The 14,244-nt window shown below is 44.6% G+C and overlaps 1 protein-coding gene across 1 annotated transcript in view; it reads right to left on the reverse strand.

Annotated features, from left to right (window-relative positions):
• Positions 1 to 14,244, reverse strand: part of CNTRL (centriolin) — a 185,198-nt gene that overhangs the window by 16,911 nt on the left and 154,043 nt on the right. The window contains exons 39-42 of the mRNA XM_073599547.1: positions 7,173 to 7,313; positions 5,931 to 6,209; positions 4,669 to 4,731; positions 2,612 to 2,812 (exon numbers count right to left, since the gene is read on the reverse strand). Coding sequence (XP_073455648.1) covers positions 2,612 to 2,812; positions 4,669 to 4,731; positions 5,931 to 6,209; positions 7,173 to 7,313 — 684 coding nt within the window. The remainder of the gene's footprint in view (positions 1 to 2,611; positions 2,813 to 4,668; positions 4,732 to 5,930; positions 6,210 to 7,172; positions 7,314 to 14,244) is intronic.

The following is a 14,244-nucleotide window of genomic DNA, read 5'->3' on the forward strand; positions in this document are numbered from 1 at the left end:
GTGAGGGGTGTACTCACTTTTATGAGATAATATATAATTACAAATTTTTATTTATTTAAATTTTATACTAGTAGTGGCGGCGATCAGCGACTTACAGCGGAACTGCGATATTGCGGCAAACAGTCGGACACTGACACTTTGTGGGAACCAGTGACACTAATACAGTGATCAGTGCTAAAAATCTGTACTGTCACTATACCAATGACACTAGCTGGGAAGGGGTTATACATCTATGGTGATCAAAGGGTAAACTGTGTGCCTAGCTAGTGTTTTACTGTACTATGTGTGCTGCTTTTACTTAGGGAAGTGATGGATTTTATTCACAAAAGCCATCCCTTCCCCCCTCTCAGAACTGCCTGTTTTACATAGGCAGATCTCCGTTCTGTGTCTCTGCCTGACGAGCGGCGGGTGCTGATGGACATCCAGTGCCTGGCATTCGCAGATCAGCTTCTGTTGTGAGTAATCACAGCAGAAGTGGGATGCCAGCGGCGCGCAGAATCACACACATTATATTATATATACACATATACACACACACACACACACGCAATTCTGCACAGGAGGACAAACCTCTGGGAACCCCCCTCTCAACCGCCAAGCTAAACAACCGGGCCGAGACCGCACTCTACCTATAAACAATAACTTTTCAGAGGTAGGATCTCAGCATGTCTGAGCTTGAGAATTCAATCCAGGGTGACCACAATTTTGTAAACTTATGATGACAGCATCCCTGTATACTTGCCGTTATTTCCTCCATTCTCTTTACTTGATTCAGTTCAGCAATCCACTCTTTAATAGTGGGAGCAACTCTTGTACTCCAATGTCTGGGTATGATTATTCGCGCTGCAGAGATTAAGTAGGGAAGCTGTCCTTTTGTAGCCTCTCACATGGAGCCAGAGTATATAGATAGTAAAGCTATTTCTGGAGATTCCTGGTAAGATATGCCAGTGACAGAGGAGCAAATTTGAAATACAGACTCCCAAAATGCTTTAATCCACCATATATGAATCATTGTACCTACATCTCTTCCACAGCGCCAACACTCCTCAGGGTAAATCTGAAAAATTCTATGTAACCTCGCCAGGCATCTATACCATCTAGTTAATATTTTAAGGTTCTTGTATGTAAGTTGAAGAACTAGATTTGAAAGTTAGCAAGAAAGCTTTCTCCCATTCTTCTGCGGGGATCAAATGGCCCAATTCTCTTGGATTTGTAACTTTACTGCAGAATTAGAAGGATGTGTCCGTCTGCTTTGGACACTGCACTTATCTTTTTTACATATTATACATATGAGCCAAAAGTATTATCCTCAGTGACAACCAAGTGTCTAACCAGCAAAATTGATAAATGCGACCTCATATGACCAGTATGACCCATTCTTATGGTTGTGAACATAGTGGGGGGGGGCACAAGAAACTGGCGAAAGTGGCATGCGCCACATTAACAAAGCCGATCGGTTTTAGGTCCATCTGCATCACACAAACCAGCCTTTATTTCAGAGTGAAACAGAGTGAGAACCACAAAGGGATCATCCCAGTTTCTAATACAGTATAGAAAACTGGCACTGGCCCTGCCAGAGTGGACCTGGTGTACAGGATGTCAACTGTCTGCTGGAATTTTCCCTACATGAGAAGAGCCTGCATATAGACAGAGAAAACTCCTTTCCCTACCTATATGTCCAGATGTTAACCCCAGCAAATGCAGTATTAAGAGCCTTCCAGAGAGAGAGCAAGCAGCAAAGAAAATGAAGCAGATTTCTCCTAAGGGGCTTGTGTCTCTTTTATATGCCTAAATCTCCCCAATCTATGGATAGTGTAGGACCCACTAATCATGGGGTACTTTGTCGCAGTAAGTGGGCTTAAGCACCATATAGCAATATGGTGTGACCAAAACCCCATATTTTTTGATAATATTTTTTGAAAATGTCTAGGTGTTTTAAATAAGCCTTGCTGGAGGTAAAATGTCTTTTTTACATGTGTGCGCTGTAATATTTTGTTCTGTTGTATGGTCTTATGGCTGCACCATCTTTAATGCATCTTTTAGGGGGTACCCCCCAAATATCTTGTTTGTCTTTTATAAGCCTGGTACACACTGGCAGAATACTTCAACAGAAACATTCATCCTGTGTGTACAGCACCCTGTCCGGCTTCTGTCGAACAGGCACGCTGGAAGAACAGCTGCCAATTGGCATCCGATCACCGCTCACAGCCAATGATTGCGAGTGCTGACCGGAGTGTTCTGGAGGGGGCAGTCCTTCTGTCAGAACACAATAGCTCAGCAGGGAGTTTGCTGTACTAACATCACACAGTACAGCGAGCTCCAGGCATTAAATAGAAGCTGAGTCTGCTCCATTTTTGTAGTTTAGAAGTGTCACGTAGGCTTTTATGCCTACGCTACTATTTTTTTTCCTTGGTGTACTGTTTACTTCAGTTTTTCATAAGTACTTTTTCCCTTTCCAAAAGCAGAAAATAAACTGAATAGCTGGTATTTTCTCAAACTCAGCTTAGCACATTGATTGGGTTGCTTTCCCTTGCTACGATGTTGCTTTTATGTCCCAGTTGTACATTATAGACAAAAATTACAATGTCACATAAACTTTTGTTACACTCACCAGGCTACGTGTCTCTTCGCTCAGTAACTGTGTTGCACCAGAGGAATTCTGGGAATGGAATGAAGAATCTGCCGATATGTTACTGACCAGTTCATCCAGAGCATTGACCTGTTTCCTCAGATTGTACAGAGAACCAACTGTCTGCAGTCGACCTCTGCTCAGAACATCTGCCTGCTTACACATCTGCTGATGGAGCTGAGCCTAGGAATGCACACAGCATATTAGAATAGAATATTGGCAGTTGTAATTCAGACACATAATTATTCGTTTATATGCTTCCTGTGAGGTCGGTGCACAACTCTCTTCGAAACACATCAATGTGAATACAGAGTGATCACAATTCACAGAATATCACAGATTAATCTGAAGAGGGTGGCGGCAAGAAAGATATAGCCCAAGGCATGAGTTACCTACAAGACATGTGAAAATTGAAATACTTCTCACCTGGCCTATTGTCAAATGACAGCCGAGTGGGAGCTCTCCCATCCAGGGTGGACTTCATTTGATGTTCTGCCAGGATCAGGCCACGCTGCTGTGCAATCTGTCACCCGCTGTGTCCAGTGGATGATAGAACACTATACTGGGTCTGTGCCGGTACCATGTGATTGCTCACAGTGATCACATGACAGTTGTACACAAGGAATGGCTTTCATTCATAGCCATTCATTGTGTACTGCTGTGTTGCTCATTGTGGTTGGTCGCAGTGATCACATGGTACAGACAGGGCCAATCACAGTGAATCTGTACCATGTGATAGCTGTGGCCAATCACATCTTCACAATAGCACACAATGAATAGAACTGATGCTATTCATAAAAGTGATTGCTTATAACAGTGATCATCACCACTATAAGCAATCAGTGTATAAAAAAAATAAAAAAATAAAAAAAATAAAAAATCCTGACCACTTTCCCAGACCAGTACAGCATCACTTTGGTTACACTGCACTGATATGGTCACAGTATGTAAAAAAAAAAAAAATAAAAAAAAAAAAATCGAAAAAAGATAAAAATTAAAGTCACTTTTTTTTATTTCCTTTATAAAATAACAAACACGTCATACTTACCTGCTCTGTGCAGTGGTTTTGCACAGAGCAGCTCCAATCCTCCTCTTCTTGGGTCCTTTTCCGGCGCTCTTGGACCCTCCCTCCTGCTGCTGAGTGCCCCCACCCCACAGCAACCGAGGAGGCTTGCTCCATTCAGGCACGGAGCCGCAGCTTGTCCCCACCCCCTCTCTCCTCATTGGCTCACTGCACAGTCTCTATCTTGAGGGCAGATATGCCTGAAGGTAACCGGTTCCTCCTAAAAGTCCCAAGGGCACATCAGAAGCCCAGCATAGGACAACAGTAACTGAAGGACTCCATTGCCTTGCCATGCTAAAAACTGAAGAACTGCTATATATTAATATTTTTGAATGCCGGCCATAGATGGTTTGAATCTCACCTGGTTCAGCAGGAGCCGGCAGAAATTCTAAACCATGTATGGGCAGGCTGAATGTACCCAAGTTGATTGATCAATCAACTTGGTTTATACAACCAGCCTGCTGGATTTTACATGCGATTTTACAATAGCTAGTGGCTAATATAGCGACTGGCAACAATCACTGTGTATTGGCGCGGTGGTAGGGATTCCCCTTTCGACACTCTTTGCATGAAAAAAATTCTCTCCATCTATGGCCGGCCTAATGATTGAAAGGGCACATTTTTCTTGTGTCCTCATTCAACAACATTACCATTTTCTCTAGGCATGGTTTGAAAAAAAAAATCTAATGTTTGCCTTTAAATATCTTGAAAGAGTCAACAATTTCCATGGGGTGTTCTTTGTTTTTCATATGACTATACAACTCTGTAGGTGCTAATGCATCTGTAAGGACAGGGCAAGTTTTGTGGTTTTTGTACAGTTCATCTATAAATGTCCCAAATGTGATGATGCCCACCAGAGCCTGGAGTAATTAGGGATTAGATTACTGCAGTCAGTTAGGTTCTGATTTCACACTGGTTGCTGTGGACTACTGCACTTTACTGAATATGCAAATTCAGTGTTATAAAATGTGCTCACCTTCAGCCGATCTTCCTGCTGTCGGAGCTTTTCCCTTAGTGCCTCCCCACGCCAGTTTTCCACCTGCAGGGAAGATACAATCTTTGTCATCTCCATAGGCGATTATAATAAACTGTCCAATTTATCAGCGTTGGAAGAACATTAAATAGGACATAATGAGGATTCCTCCTAGTATTGGAGATCATACTATGCCACACAGGTTACACAGGAAATCACTTGGCTTACTAAGGAGTCAGAGGTTTTACACTTCTGAGCTCATTAACCATTCATTTACCCACTTATTAATTAACCACTGAATTGCAGAGTGCTGTGTGTGGCCTGAACTTTTATCTGACATGAGCCCTGATGTTTATTGCTTGAGAGCAAGAATTGTTACAACGTATATAACACACAATAACATGCATCCATTATCTATCAAAAAGCACCACAAGAAAAATATGTGTGCGCCCCTATAGATGACTGTTCACTTCTAAATTATACAAATCAGAGAAACACTTCTGCTTTATGTTTGCTCATTGTACTTTGTTACTTTATATTTCTGTCATTAAAATTTAAAATGAAGAGTTGGAAGCTACTGTAAAAATGCTGGTGATAAAACCGCAAAATAACAGAAATGCCACCTTAAAGTGCCACCGTCAGAAGGCAGTCCAAAATGGTATGTGAGGAGAAAACAGGTAAGGAAAAACAGCCCCAATTAAGGATGTCACAGCTGGAAAAGGGCCACAGGACTTGTGGACAGATAAATCAGTAGAGTAGTAAAAAGACTGCAAGAAAAGACAAACTTGGAGGGGAAACTGACACAACAGGCTAAAGCAGCCCAACCAGTGAGCTGAATGTAAAAAACTGACTCGATTCCCCCATCCACACATTCAATATGAACGTGGGAATCCTCCCGCTGAGCCTTTGTATTCTGACAGTGGGGAGATTGCCCCGCCGTCAGAATACACTGATCAGTGATGCCGGCTACAGCCAGCAGCATTAACTGAGCGGAAAAGATCCAACAGGGTGGTTGTACAGCAGTCAGTCTACTGATCAACTGCTGTAAAACCACCCTGCCCATACATGGATTCAAATTTTGATCCATGTATGGCTGGCTTAACTTGACTCAAGCCATTAGGGAATGGGAATGAAAGGTAGATACAACCTTACCTCACAAGCCATATCACACACAGGATGACGGTTCAAGAGTAAGGCAAAGGAGCTTGGGGGGTTGCAGGCTACCTTGGTCAGCATTTGTTTTTTGTGGATTTCAGTTGACTCACCGATAAGTGACCCTGGCTACTCCCAAGTTTGTCTGCCAATTCTGATGCTGATGCAGAGTTTGCTGTGAAGGGAAAATTCTCCTTCAGACTCTCTAGCTGAGAACCAAAACTTTGATTGCGTTCGAGTGCAGCTTCCGCATCCTCATCAAGATCGTCTTTTGTAGAGCAGTGTAGATCCTGGAGGGTGCTCTGGATTTCCCACTTAACCTTAGCTTTTAACTCTTTCACAGCCTCATTAACTTCTTGCTGCCTCTTGTCCAGCTCCTCCTGACTCTTCAGCTGCAGAGAGAGAAAAAAAAAAAAAAAAAGTTTCATCATTTGTTTGGGGACAGCAAAAATGTTTAGAGACGCTAGAAGACGGGCAAACATGCTCACATAATCTGACCTTCAAGTTTTTTTTTTTTTTTTTTATATAAACAGCCTCTAGAACTGGGGGGTGTAAACGATTGTTAAGGGAAACCTGAATGACGAGTGGTGGGGGGAAACTTTCCTGTGCTTCCTGTCCCTGAAAATAAATCTAAATCCTAACTGAATGACAATTAATCAACTGCCATTTGTTTTTTAAATGATAAAATGCACATCTCCTCCAGCCTCTTGCAATTTCTTCTTGTCTACATGCCCTTGTTCCAGTGTTAGCTGCCCAGCACTTCTTTGGAACAGCTAACTGATGCTGACAACAGTAGACCTTATATGTGCTATGTGGGTTGGCTTGTAGTGTTTGTAGTCTCTACCAGGGCAACATATGACAGGTTGACAATGCAGTAGAACAACTGGGATAGTTGTCACGCAAATAAAAGGAAGTACTGAATAATGAGCATCATAAAGGGATTACTAGAAAGATTAATGAAAGCAGATAAAAAAACAAAAAAAACCTTAAAACAATTTTAGGAATTAAATTAACATGGGTAAAGATTATACGAGATTGTAGTGAGTGAGTTTAGAGCTACTTTAACAGGAAGGACCCGATGAACTCTCTCCTTTGTTGTAGAGAAAACTATTTATAACTATTATACAAGAATATTTATATATCTTTCTATGCTCCAATTCTGAACCCTGCTTTTTTAATGACATCCAGTAATATGCATTGACAAGAAAAATTCACATGATCTCCAGAATGTGATTCTGTGATTGAGGCCAGATATTTGTATTCTCTACAGAGGTGTGTACACAGACATTACTTCTGTACTCTCATATATAGAGCTGATTATCATTACTGTAAGTCAAAGTTGGTAAATGTTTCACCTGGTTTCGAAGTATGGCATGCTCCGTCTGTAACTGTTTCAGCTCTTTAAGGAGACGTTTGGCCCTCTCATGACTGTCATAAGCAGCTTGTTCTACTGCCAGGAGCTGCTTCTTCAGACTGCTGTTTTCCAGTTTCTGTTCCTGCAATGAAAGGAACAGGGTTGTAAAGAACTCTGAAGTGCCATTTTCTGCACAGCTTAGGCAATGTGTTCTTAAAGGGCATCTATCCCAAGAGAGATATGCTGGTTGTCATGTCTGGTCTTGTGAAAATTTTAGTTAAAAAAATTCCAATAAGCCAGCGCTATAACTCCAATACAGTACCCCCTATATTACTAATAGGAGGGTGCATTCTGCCAGTACAACTCAGTGGAGCCTGGTAGATGAAAACTAAACTGCGCAAAGCATTCCTTTCTCTATGTCAGCAGGGTAATAAAAGCAACAACTAACAGAGAGGATCAACCATTCACTGAATAATGGGTTATATACTGTTGGAGACTATCACAGCACAGCCCAGTAAGCCTTAATTAGGGTCTCATATGCAAAGCTCAGTAAGTGCAGCCTAACAATCTATGTGTTGCTGACAGGAGTATAAAAAAACTCCAATGGTTAGTATGCAATAACTTATAAAAATATATCCGCTTACATTGAAATTTGAACTCAGCTGTGTGCCCACAAAGGAGGGTCCCAGATGGGTGATACATAATCCAACTCTTGGCTAGAGAGAGGAGAGGGCAGTAAGAGAGCCGGGATCACTGTCAGATACAACATCGACCTCCAGGGGCTTCCCCTCCAAGTGTTGGCTGCAGCAGAGCTTCCCTCTGGCTGTGTAGTATCATCTGTCAGTGATCCCGGATCTCTTACTGCCCTCTCCTCTCTCTGGCCAAGAGTTAGACCGTGTATCATCCATCAGAGACCCTCCTTCATGGGCACATAGCAGAGTCTGAATTCTAATATAAGTGGATACATTCTTTCAATAAAATTTATTGAATACTGCTTACTGGAGTTTATTATCCTCCTGTCTGTGACACATGTGACACTGATGTGATAGCCTCCAACAGCTTCTTACACATTGGACACAAGTTTTCATGTGGACTTTTTTTTTTTACATATGTGTGGACTTACAACTAATCATTCCACATGGAATACCATCATCTAATGTAACCCATTATTCAGTGAATGGTTGAATCTCTGTTAGTTGTTTTGACACCCTTTGCTGACATATAGGGAGGAGTGCTTTGCGCCGCTTTCTTTGCTTGAAAATTTTAGTTGTCTGTCGGTCTCTGGTTTCAGGATTTGTAAGTCACTGATCTGTAACAAGCATGCAAGTTAAAACTCCTCATCCTTACACTTGTTGTCGGTCACCAAAATAGTATGGAAAACAGAGGATCAGTGACTGCCAACTTGCATTTTCAGATGGAAAAGTTAGCATTGGCCCCCAACTTTACACATTTTTAGGTTTCCTTTAAGACAGGGGCACCGGCTCCTGTCACAGACGGAGTGATACCAAATTTACTCCGCCTGTGACAGGAGAGATACAAGAAGCATCGACTCTGCTCTCTACTGCAGCCACATGCTTCCACCAGTGCTCCGGTCACACTGATGCTCATTAATGGCGGATTGGGAACCCGCGATCTGCGACAGCAGCCACCAGGGATACCCACCAACAGTGCCAGCAGTACCCACCAACAGTACCAGTAGTACCCACCAGCAGTACCAGTGCCAGCAGTACCCACCAGGGATACCCAGCAACAGTACCATCCACCAGGGATACCCACCAGCCGTACCATCTAGGGATCGACTGATTATCGGTGCGGCTGATTATCGGCGGCATGTTTACATTTCTTGTGGCAGCAATAACAGTGATAAAATACAAAAAAAAAAATGTAAAATGACAGTGTAAAAAAATAGGATTTTTTAAAACAGCTTACCTGTAAAATCCTTTTCTTTCGATGGACATCACGGGACACAGAGCCACAATAATTACTGATGGGTTATATAGGTATCACTGGTGATTGGACACTGGCACACACCCTAACCAGGAAGTTCAACCCCCTATATAATCCCTCCCCTTGCAGGGATACCTCAGTTTTGTAGCCAAGCAATATAGTGCATTAGAAGAGGGGCGGGACCTCTGTGTCCCATGATGTCCATCGAAAGAAAGGATTTTACAGGTAAGCTGTTTTAAAAAAATCCTATTTTCTTGCTCGAACATCACGGGACACAGAGCCACAGTAATTACTGATGGGATGTCCCAGAGCAATGCTATCTGAGGGGGGAACCACAACCAAGTAGGGTGCAATCAGACCTGAGGACCCTGTACCGCTGCCTGCAGCACACTACGCCCAAAGGCGATATCCTCATGCCTTCCCACATCCACCTGATAGAATCTGGTGAATGTATGAACTGAAGACCAGGTTGCGGCCTTGCAGATCTGAGCCATCGAGGCCCGGTGATGCACTGCCCAAGAAGCACCAGTAGCCCTTGTGGAATGTGCCCTGATCTGAAACGGAGGAATCTTCTGTTTCAAACCGTAAGCTTGAATGATCAATTGTGGAATCCATTTAGAAATGGTAGCTTTTGATGCTGCCTGTCCTCTACTGGGACCCTCTGGCAGCACAAACAAAACATCCGTTTTGCGAATCTGAGCAGTCGCTTCCAGATAGACATTAACTGCTCTTACTACATCCAAGGAATGTAGTGATCTTTCTTCCGGAGAACAGGGATCTGGAAAAAAGGAAGGTAGAACAATGTCTTGGTTTAGATGAAAAATCTGAGACCACCTTCGGTAAAAAACTAGGATGAGGGCGCAGTACCACTCTATCCTTGTGTATACTCAAATAAGGCTCTTTACAGGAAAGAGCTGCTAATTCTGATACTCTTCTAGCAGAAGAGATGGCTACCAGAAAAATTAACTTCCTTGTCAGCAAGACCAAAGGAATCTGACATATTGGTTCAAAAGGCTGTTTCTGTAACACAGACAGAACCAAGTTCAAGTCCCAGGGGTTTAAGGGTGCCCTAACCGGAGGATTAAGGCGCGTCACCCCCTGCATAAAGCTTCGGACCAAAGAATGCGAAGCAAGTGGCCGTTGAAAAAATACTGATAAGGCCGAGACCTGGCCCCTGATGGTACTCAAGGCCAGCTTCATCTCTAAACCCAATTGTAGAAAATCAAGAATTCTACCGATCACATACTTTCTGGGATGCCAACCCCTGGATTCACACCAGGATATATAAGCTCTCCAGACTCTATGATAAATGCAAGGAAGCCAGCTTCCAGAATGATTTATCAAGGTAGATATCACAGGACCTGAAAGCCCACGACTCTTCAGAACATGGGTTTCAATAGCCAAACCGTCAAATTTAACGTTTGTAAAGCAGGATGGAACACTAGACCTTGAGATAACAGGTCTGGTCGTACTGGTAGTGTCCATGGGAAACCCACCGTCATCCTTACTATTTCCACATACCACGTCCTTCTAGGCCAAGCGGGAGCCACCAGAAGAACTGACTTCCCTTCCTGCCTGATCCTGCGAAGGAGTCGTGGCAGTAGCAGAATAGGCGGGAATGCATAAATCAGTGAGAACCGATGCCACGGAAACACCAACGCATCCGTCCCGCATGCAAGAGGATCTTTTGTCCTTGCCACAAATCTGTCTGTCTATCTTTTTGTTGAAACGGGATGCAAAGAGATCTACATCTGGGACCCCCCATCTTTGGCATATGTTCCAAAAGACGTCGGGATGCAGAGACCATTCCCCTGGAAGTAACCGCTGGCGACCTAAATAATCAGCCTGCCAGTTCTCTATCCCTGGAACGAAACTGCCGATATGCATGGCACATGCCTTTCTGCCCAGACTAAGATCTGGTTCACCTCTCTTTGAGCAGCTCGGCCCCGTGTGCCTCCTTAATGACTGACATAAGCCACTGCTGTGGCATTGTCGGACTCTATCCTGACTGGGCAACCCAGTAGCCTGATAGTCCAGGCCTTTAGGGCTAGATATACCGCACGGATCTCCAGTATGTTGATGGGTAAGGTCCTCTCGGTCTTGGACCATACCCCTTGGACCGCAGACTGTTCCAGAACTGCTCCCCAACCCGACAGACTGGCATCTGTTATTATTACTGTCCAGGTAACCGGTAGAAAGGATTTCCCCTTCTGCAGGTGTTCGGGTATTAGCCACCAATTGAGGCTGTGATGCACCGCATGAGACAGGTGCATCGGAAAGTCTAATGCTGAACCTTCTTGTTCCAGGCCGACAGAATACTGTGTTTACTGTGAATACAGCATTCTTGAATGAAACTGAACATAGGGAACTGCTTCGAATGAAGACACCATCTTCCCTAGTAGCCTCATACAAAGGCGGACAGAAGGACCATTCTTGGTCCTGACTGCCAGAATCAGCTCTCTTAAAGCAGTGATCTTTGCCTGAGGTAGAAAAATTTTCTCCTGGCTTGTATCTATGATCAGACCTAAATACTCCAGTCTTCTTACTGGTTTTAGGAAAGACTTCTAGGTTGAGGATCCAACCCAGGTGTTCCAGATACCTGACTGTGGTCCTCAAATTTCCGTTCAAGGAGGCTACCGACCGGTCTATTAAGAGCAGGTCGTCTAGGTATGCTATGACAGCTATACCCTGAGCCCTTAGTCTGGCCAGAGGAGGAGCCAAGACCTTTGTGAACACTCGAGGTGCAGTGGCTATCCCAAAAGGCAGAGCCACAAACTGGAAATGGCACCCTCCTATCTCGAAGCGCAGAAACTTCTGATGAGCAGGAAAAATGGGCACATGCAGATATGCATCTCTGATGTCTATTGATGCCAGAAATTCTCCTCCCTGCAGGGTGGAGACTACTGTCTGAATTGATTCCATGCAGAAGGATTGAATCCTTAGGAATCGGTTCAGATCCCTTAAATCCAGAATGGGCCTGACATCCCCATTTGGTTTTTGGACCGTAAAAAGGTTGGAATAGAAGCCCAATCTTTGATCCTTCGTGGGAACTACCACAATGACCTCCTGCGACAAAAGTCGCTCTAACGCTAGAAGGAGCGACTGCTTCTTCTCTGGATCTCTGCGGACACTTGACCTGAGGAAACGAGGAGAAGGAAATTCCTGAAACTCCAGCTTGTACCCTAAGGTTACCGTGGAGATTACCCATCTGTCCTGGAAATCCTCCTGCCAGAGCCCTGAGAATTGTCACAGTCTTCCCCCCACTCGAGTGAGCGGGGGCGCCCCCTCATGCAGAGGTCTTAGTGTTTTGCCTAATAGGCTTCTTCCCCCAGGACTTCTTTTGTCCCTGAGGTTGACTCTTGTCTCTGGACCTAGATGGAGGAGGCCGTCGAGACTGCTTGGAGGCTGAAGCCCCCGGCGCTGGGGAAAGAGTCCGTTTGAAAGAGGGACGCTTAATCTTCTTCTTAACAGGTAAGAGAGTGCTTTTCCCACAAGAGATTCTCTTGATATAGTTATCCAAGTCTTCTCCAAACAACCTTTCACCACGAAATGGAAACCCAGCCAGGAGCTTCTTACATGGTGCTTCGGCCGACCAATCTTTCAACCATAGGATTCTACGTATATGCACCAACCCCAGTGAAAGACGGGAGGTTTGCACGATAGAATCTCTAATGGCGTCAACAACAAAGCATAAGGCCGCTGGAAGGTTAGCCAACCCCTGGGCCTGCTGTTCAGGTAAAACTTTGATGACCTGTTTAACATGGTCTCTTAAGTATTGACCGACTCCAATCGCTGCTACTGCAGGTTGAGCCACTGAACCTGCTAAGGAGAAAACATCCTTCAATAGGGATTCCATCTTTTTATCTACAGGATCCCTGAGCATCTGAGCATTGTCTACAGGACAAATCAGACTATTATTTACAGAGGAAATGGCGGCATCAATGGCCGGTATTCCCCACATTTTATTAAAATTTTCTTCCAAAGGATAAAGTGTAAAAAACTTTTCCGGCGGAAAAAAACGTTTATATGGGTGATCCCACTAAGCATAAAGGAGCTTTTCAAGTAAATTATGAACAGGAAAAGCCTGTGCTGTTTGAGGAGGTTTCAGTGACCCTAAAGAAGAAGAGGGTTCTTTAACTGATTCAGATATGGGCAACTTAAATGTGGAGCGGACCAATCCAGTAAAGATCTGCACTAAGACTTTCTCCTCTTGGGAAGTCGCAGAGGGTCCTTTTCCACCTGATTCCTCCAAAGAGGAATCATCCATCCCATCCGGATCCTCTGAAAGGGATTCCTCTCCTTTATCCCAGAGCTCCTCTTCCTGAGGGTCTTGGGGAACAGAGGAAGGCCTAGTGCGTTTTCTTCCACCAAGTGAAGACGTAATCACGGCCATTAATCTTTGCTCTAAACCATTAATGGTTGAGGAAAAAACCTCCTGTGTAATATATACAGGGGCTGAAGTGCCAGAAGCAGGTATAGCCCCTGACCCCGACGGCTCTCCCTGGCTAGCCGTCCCTGGCCCCTCAGGGGGGGAGGATGCTGCAGACAGGGGGCCCTCAGAACCTGAACGAGATCCCCTAGCGTCTCTGGTTCTTGGGGTGTTTGAACCTCTTCTACCCATAGTGCAAAGCAACAAGGTGGAGGTATCAAAAAATGAACACTGACTGCTGAGCGATGTAGTCTGGCTAAAAGCCTTGCTACCCAATGCTCAGTCTGGTGTTACTTTAGTAAATGCTGCCTAGGAGAATGCCTGTGTCCCACCTTACATGCGACTGTCAGCTCTGTGTCCCTCCAGAAGGCTTAGTGCACCTGTAATTAGTGCCTTTAATAGCCTGCAGCCAGTCCTGTGGGCGTCTGAGCACACTGTGCCAACGCCCCGCCCCCCCCTCAACCGCACGCCCCCTCTTCGTTTTTTGAAAAAACGAGCACTTCCCGCGCTAGCCGACCCTTCTAAATCAAACATGGAGGAGGCTGGGGGAGGGGGAGGAGGGATAGAGGCTGGTAATGATGGGCCTGCCTGTGTAATGGCGGCGGTGGCGGCCGCTACAGCTGTGAAAATGCGGTGACTAACTGCCTTACAGATCACCTGCGGCCTCCCCCTAGTCTGGGGGGAGATATCCCTGAGG

Source organism: Aquarana catesbeiana, linkage group LG09 (assembly GCF_042186555.1).
Source record: "Aquarana catesbeiana isolate 2022-GZ linkage group LG09, ASM4218655v1, whole genome shotgun sequence".
Lineage (NCBI taxonomy): Eukaryota > Metazoa > Chordata > Amphibia > Anura > Ranidae > Aquarana > Aquarana catesbeiana.